Below are 6,636 nucleotides of genomic sequence, written 5' to 3' on the forward strand. Positions count from 1 at the left end.
TCATTTCATAAGTACTAAGTAATTATTTTGAAATTGTATCTCATTATTATGTTATAGCATCTCCTAGCTTGGGTATGCATACTTTTCTCCAAGCGACAGAAACAGGCTTCCATATTTGGAAACCAAACAAAAAACAAAGCAATCAGAGATGGCAGACTTCACCGCAACAAGCCTCTGTTGGTCATTTTGGCAAGTGCAGAAAAACAGACACACAGAGCCACTAAAAACAATACTTTACTCCCAAAAACAACCTAGGACCTAATGTCAGAATTCTGGCAGGGATCCTGTGTGCTGTCCATTTAAAAAAAACAAAACAAAAAAAACATCCCCACCAGAATGTCCTCATAAACGTGTCTCTCTAACTGAGGCCTGCTGCTTGGCGTAAATCAAGGACTTTCCAAAAGAAAAGTAAAGCCAGTCACTTTTTTTCTCAGAATTCCAATGTTGGAATTCTTAAAAAATGTTGTGTGACCGTAATCATCTTATATCCCATAGTAAAATCTCCCCAGTTGGCGGCGGTAATGTGCCAAACGCCGTTTGGCAACCGCCCAAAAAAAAACTCAAAGAAAAAAAAGTGGCAGCACTTCCTGTAAAGATGGCGGCGAGCAGAGGATTGTGGAGGACGTGCAGCCTTGTGTCATCCAGAACCCCACTCCTGTTCTCCACTGCTGTCCGACCGCACAGTTCGCTGAGTGGGGACCTGGTTCCCCGGACCTCGCTGTCCAGGCCTCCGTGGCCGCAGCACACGAGCCTGGAGCCGCAGGAGCAGGAGGCGGAGCGGCGTCGACACGCCGCCCTGGTGAACACCGTGAACCAGCGGATCCAGCAGCAGGACATCGGGCGGCTCTTCGCCGTGGTGCACTTCGCCGGGCGTCAGTGGAAGGTCACCGGGGAGGACCTGATCCTGATCGAGAACCACATCGAGGCAGAGTGCGGGGAGCGGATCCGGATGGAGAAGGTGTTGCTGGTCGGGGCCGAGGACTTCACTTTGATCGGAAGGCCTGTGCTGGGCAAGGAGCTGGTCCGGGTAGAGGCCACGGTGGTCGAAAAGACCGAATCCTGGCCCAAAGTCCATATGCAGTTCTGGAAGAGACACCGGTTCCAGCGCAAGAGAATCATCGTACAACCGCAGACGGTGCTGAGGATCAACAGCATAGAAGTGGCCCCGAGACTGACATGATGAGGATGATGATGATGACGATGACAACGATGAAGAGTTCACACTCTGACTGACTGGGTTTCGTTTGTTTGTTCTGACTGAGCAGAAATATGTAAAAAGGTTGTTTTTCTCTAAATACAAGCGAACCAGGACTTTTGTAAATAAAAGACAAAACTGATGGAAATGTGTTTTAATATTTGTGCTTTCGATAAGTAAACTCTTTATAAACGTAAATGGATGTTTCAGGTGTTTTTTGTTTTGGTTTTTGCGGCACTGAATTCATATAGTCAGCACTGGCTCACATCCTCTTCTTTTAGGCTTTTATATTATTTTTTTATCTATCGTTGATCATTTTTGCTGATGCAACAAGTGTTTGCTATTCAACATCACTGAATCCGTCGTTCGCTTTGGCTTGGATTTCATTTCCCAGCAGGTGGCGATGTTGCCTAGTCTTGTATAATTTCAAGTATACTTGAGTAAAAGTACAAGTATGTTATCAGAAAATGACTAGTACTTGGTAGTATCAAATCAAAAGTCATTTTCTGATCTAAAATGTACTTTAGTTTTAAGTAACGTTGGAAGGTTGTGAGTTCAATTCCCAAAAATTACAAAAAACTCAATGTTGGTAATCAGTCTGCTACTACAGTAGCTGGGGTCACACTGGGTCTGGTCACAGTGTACAAACTGTGGGTCCTGCCGTTACTGTGTTCAAACAGTGGAGGGCAGCGTTACACCTTGAGATTATTAGAAGAGAAATCTCCCTGACCATGGCAATCCATCTACAGAGGTTTTCATTTGAAACAAATGGCAGAAATTGTATGTTTTCCTAAAAGAATAAACAACCTAGTAGATGTGATGTAAGCACAAAGGTCATGAACAAGTAGACTGATTGAAAAAGTGATTATTTTTGATCCACCATGTTTGTGCAGAAAATACGTTTTTTACGGTGGCCGACAGGAGAAAATGCACTGCAACAACCCAAAACACATATTTATGTGTGTGTGTGTGTGTGTGTATATATATACATTTTTTTAATACTAATTAAGGCATAGTTGATAATTAGAATTATGAGTTCAATGCCTCTTCATCAATCGTGACAGAAAAGTTTCACAAGACAGGAGATTGAGACGTTGTGTAAAACTGCTTTATTTTGAAAACCTGACTGAAACATTGTGGAACAGGAAAGCTGCTCAGCTGTTCTCCCTGCAGAGGAAACATCTGAAGGCACTGCTGAACATTTCTGCTCAGTGGTCAACAATAACTCCACTCTTAACATCGGTGGGGGATGTTTTTTGGTTGTTGTTTTGTTTTTTTAAATCAGGAGGAGCTTGTCAAACAGGTTTAACACAAACAGCAAACAACAAATGAAAGAGTCAAGATTCACTGTGTTCTGCAGGAACATCACATCACTGTATTGCTTTAAGTTTCAAATATTCAAATGCAGATTTGTCCTGTGTGGCGCTGATGTGCATGTGGCAGAAACGAGGAGGATGGTGATGAGAACAATTTCTTAGTGATGAATGGGTTTAGGTTCAGGCACAGACAGCAACGAAAGTTTTCTAACTGTTCTAACTGTGGTGGATAACTGCTTGGCTTTACTCCGTTGTACCCCAGGATCTCCTGTGTGGTGGACATGGTCTTGCTGATGACTGGTTGTCCCAGAGTGCCCTCAAAACTGAGGTCTGCTGCTTGGCTTACATGCTGCTACATCCCCTTCATCTGTCGCTGAGAATTTCACCTCACAGTTTTCTTAACTTCGCTCATGATTAGGGGTCGACAGATTTTCTTTTTAGGGCTGATATTAATATCAATTAATACTAGTTAACAAGGCCGATATGCACAAAAATGAAAATCACTGTTGAAACATTTTGAATATAAAACTCCTAACAAATATATCTATTTTAATGCCTCTGCTACATTTGTACAGCCTTTTTTGCTTTTGTCATTTGTTCTAAAAAAGTGACCGTTTGAGAGCAAATGGGAGAAAATAATTTACAAAAAGTATTTGAAAAGCAATTTAGTTGTGGGGGAATGACATTGAAATCTCACGTGATAATTAAATAGTAGACAGATGTAGATTGTATGTGAAATTCCTCAAACACTCACGTCTCATGTACGCCGAGGGAGTTTGCTGAAGTCATTCAAACAGCAGGAGACTGAGAACCATGTACAACCTGGTCAGTTCTGAAAAGATTTTTGTAGCCCATCACATTTTGCTAATAATAAATCATTTCCCTCTTGGTTTTCTTTGATTTTATCTGCAGTCTGACAACAAACTGTACAGAGCAACTTTCAGGCCACGAGTTAAACACAAACCATAACACGCATCATTTGCTCTGCTGATTCTATCAGTTTGTGTTTCATCAAAAACACTAAGAGCTGTTTAAATGCCAGAATCCTCCTCACTGGAGGCTGCTGCAACATTTACTCTTCCTTAGAGGAAGAAAGGAAAACTAAATCTTTAACGTATCAAGGCTGAGTGAAACTGTTCCCTCTGCCACAGCAGCAAAGGACAATATTATATCATCAAATCAATATCTCAAGTATGATCTTCATGAGTCCAATCAGAATTGTCCACAAGATGGAGTCCTCCTTCTCCTCTGCTGCCTGAGGGGACTGGTTTTGCTTATGTCCTGCTTCTGAAGAGTACAAGCCTGCATCAAATGGGTTCTGAGGCACCAACGGATCATAAAACACCCGCATTTCAAACTCACTCTTTTGGTGAGAAGGGTGGCCGTAGATGCCGATGCCCACGGGCCTCACAAAGTCGTCCGGCACCACCACAACGTCCAGGCCACACGTGGTCGATTGCAATTTGTAGATGTCGAAGCTAGGCTGCAGGGTTTTGTCGGAGACATAGAGGTCAGCGTCTCCCTTGAGGCTTTGCATGTGTAGGATGATTCTGCCATCGTGGTTGAGGCGCAGATAGCTGTAGTTTCCTCCTCCAATGTGGCCCTGAACCACGTGGAGGAGAACCCACTCTTCAGGGACACCGTCGACCTCCGAGGTGCTCAGGAAGCTTCTGGCCTGGGACACCAGGAGGGCAAAGACCAGGATACTGCAGCTCAGCATCATGATGAAGGCATGTGTCAGTCAGGATCCCGCCTGGATGCCTCCAGACAGCCTGATGAAAGAGGACCAGTCAATGGTGAAAACCAAACTCAAACAAGGATTAGATTATTATATAATACACTGCGGCTCACAAGTGCCTTTAACATCCACCAAAGTCATTTTCTGGTGAGGTATGTGTACTTTTACTCATTAATTAAAACGTGTTTCTACTCATCAGATCTTAACCTGAACTTTATCTCACAGAGGACACCAGTGTGAAAAGAAACACAATTGAATGGAACAACACTGATGCCGAGCGCTGCTCTGTTACATCACCCACAAAAATCTGAACTCCCGTTTTGAAGCGTTGTGATTCGTGATTGGACTGAGAGTAAATAATGATACAGACAGAAATGTGTCCCTGAATGCAATGTTTTAGGCCAGTTATCTTCAATCTCCATCTGATAACATTTAAAAGTTTAATGACAACAAATGACATACAAAAGGTTTACCTCTTAATAAATGTATGGTCTGACCCTCAAATCTGTATTGTGTGTCTGTGTCCGATGTGCACAAACCTAAGTTTAGTGCACTAAACCACATTCATCAAGTAGGAACAAAAATGTGTACAATTCCATAAATTTGTGATATCTGGCTGATGCCACAAACTGGCCTGAATAATTGTCTGACCTGTTAATCAGTATCACTTCAACACATAACCAGCCTGTCAGGACTTGACATGAATCAGCAGATCCAGAAATTACTGTCACTCACGTCAGGTTCAGACGAATCGTTTTTAAAAATAATTTTATTAAAAATATGGTGCAAACTAATACATAGATGTATACTGTTTAAATAATATATACAACATATTATGGGGGTTGTTGATAGGCTTTATCAGCAATGTGGCACCTTTCCATTGTAGAGTTCTAGCAGGGTTAGGGTTAGTAACAGTCAAAGCAGTCGTTTTGATGTAACCAAATCATTAGAATCAGTTCATTAAAAAGATTTGTTCACAGAATCGTTCAATAATTTCTTGCATGATTGGAGTCACTCGACCAAAATACGGATGAACGGGTTGTGATTCGGCTCACAGTCGCGTCTTTCAGCAGTGCTGTCACTAAATACACCAGACTCATCTGTTAAATATTGAGATTTTAGACATTTCATTTTGCTAATTGTTGGAGATTAATGCACGTTTTCTGGATTTTTAAGTCTTTTTAACTGATCTGAAGTTCAGCGTTGTTCTGTCTGATTCTTGTGTTGGACGTTGTACTCATGACTCTTCCTGTGATGACACTTTCTGACCAATCAGTGGTCGGGAATCTGCTGACGTCACATTTTAGTATTGCTCCGCTCACGTGGAACCTCCAGGAACCAAATAAAAGCACCAGGTATCAGGTACTATCACTAATGGAAAAGCAAAAAAAAAAAAGAAAAAAAAAAAGAGTAGAGTCATGCTAGAACTGTATAACGGAAAAACGCCGTTGGTGATGGTTTGAACATAACAGAGATTTATTTATAATCAAATATTACACACAGCTTTAAACACCACCGCTGTTTACAGTGCGGAGAGTACAGAAGAAAGAAAAACCTCCACAGGTGAATCTGACCTTTGACATTAACATGTTTACGCAACTTTTATAAGTTATTTGAAACTATTGCACCTTCACTACCTGTAGCTTGATCTGCTGCTTTCATGTTAAACTTGTGCACTTTTCTTTTACACTTTTAACTACGTGTGACAAACTTGACTTTAAACACCTCCATTCACTTATTTTTTTTACCAGCTATTTAAACATGAGGCGTCTCAATAACCTGCTCCTTATGAGGTCCACAGTAACAACTGTGACAACTAACGGCCTCTACACAGACACAGCAAAACAAAGCGTTATTTAAAGAACGTCTTAGTTTGAAGACGTTACATTTAGCCCGTGTTAGCGAAGAAATAAATCTGCCGTTAGCCCGGGCTAAGCGCTAGCTAGCTTGTAGATTAGCATTTAATTTTACTGCCACTTTGAGCTTTTGCCTAACTGTGACATTAAACCCTTATAATTATCGAATTGACTGATCAGTAAACGTGTATACATTTTATATTTTAATCTACTTACCCTGCTCCTATTCTCTGATGATCAGCATCTTCCTACAGAGCAGACATTAGCAACCTGCACAAACTAGTTCTTCGACATTCTTTTTCTTCTGTTGGACTTTATTGGTGGTTAGCAAACAGCTTGAAAGTGCATTACTGCCACCTGTTGGACTGAAGTTTGGATAGAAAATCAGACTGATTATGAGATAAAAGCAAAATATAAATTTAAGGGATAATATATAAAATAAGATATAGACAGATATACATTCTATTTATATATTCACTAATAGTTAGTGTCATTTTAAATCAACAGTTATTTCATATTTGTGATTTATTC

General features: G+C 41.0%; 2 protein-coding genes across 2 annotated transcripts; one reads left to right on the forward strand and one right to left on the reverse strand.

The window, feature by feature from the left end:
• The first annotated feature begins 557 nt into the window (after positions 1-557).
• On the forward strand, positions 558-1,393 carry mrpl21 (mitochondrial ribosomal protein L21). Its single transcript, XM_044028784.1, has one exon. The coding sequence runs from the start codon at positions 596-598 to the stop codon at positions 1,178-1,180; it is 585 nt and encodes a 194-aa protein (XP_043884719.1). The 5' UTR covers positions 558-595; the 3' UTR covers positions 1,181-1,393.
• Positions 1,394-2,289: 896 nt separating this feature from the next.
• lg6h6orf120 (linkage group 6 C6orf120 homolog) lies at positions 2,290-6,432 on the reverse strand. Its single transcript, XM_044028789.1, has 2 exons — positions 6,322-6,432; positions 2,290-4,283 (listed from the first exon to the last, which is right to left on the reverse strand). Exon 2 carries the CDS (start codon positions 4,232-4,234, stop codon positions 3,686-3,688), a length of 549 nt encoding a protein of 182 aa, XP_043884724.1. The 5' UTR covers positions 4,235-4,283; positions 6,322-6,432; the 3' UTR covers positions 2,290-3,685.
• Positions 6,433-6,636: the final 204 nt, after the last annotated feature.

The sequence above is a fragment of the Solea senegalensis genome, linkage group LG6 (assembly GCF_019176455.1).
Source record: "Solea senegalensis isolate Sse05_10M linkage group LG6, IFAPA_SoseM_1, whole genome shotgun sequence".
Taxonomy (NCBI): Eukaryota; Metazoa; Chordata; class Actinopteri; order Pleuronectiformes; family Soleidae; genus Solea; species Solea senegalensis.

Excerpts from the sequence above, each read along its gene's own strand:
- mrpl21 (XM_044028784.1), top strand. The coding sequence starts at position 596 with ATGGCGGCGAGCAGAGGATTGTGGAGGACGTGCAGCCTTGTGTCATCC.
- lg6h6orf120 (XM_044028789.1), bottom strand. The coding sequence starts at position 4,234 with ATGATGCTGAGCTGCAGTATCCTGGTCTTTGCCCTCCTGGTGTCCCAG.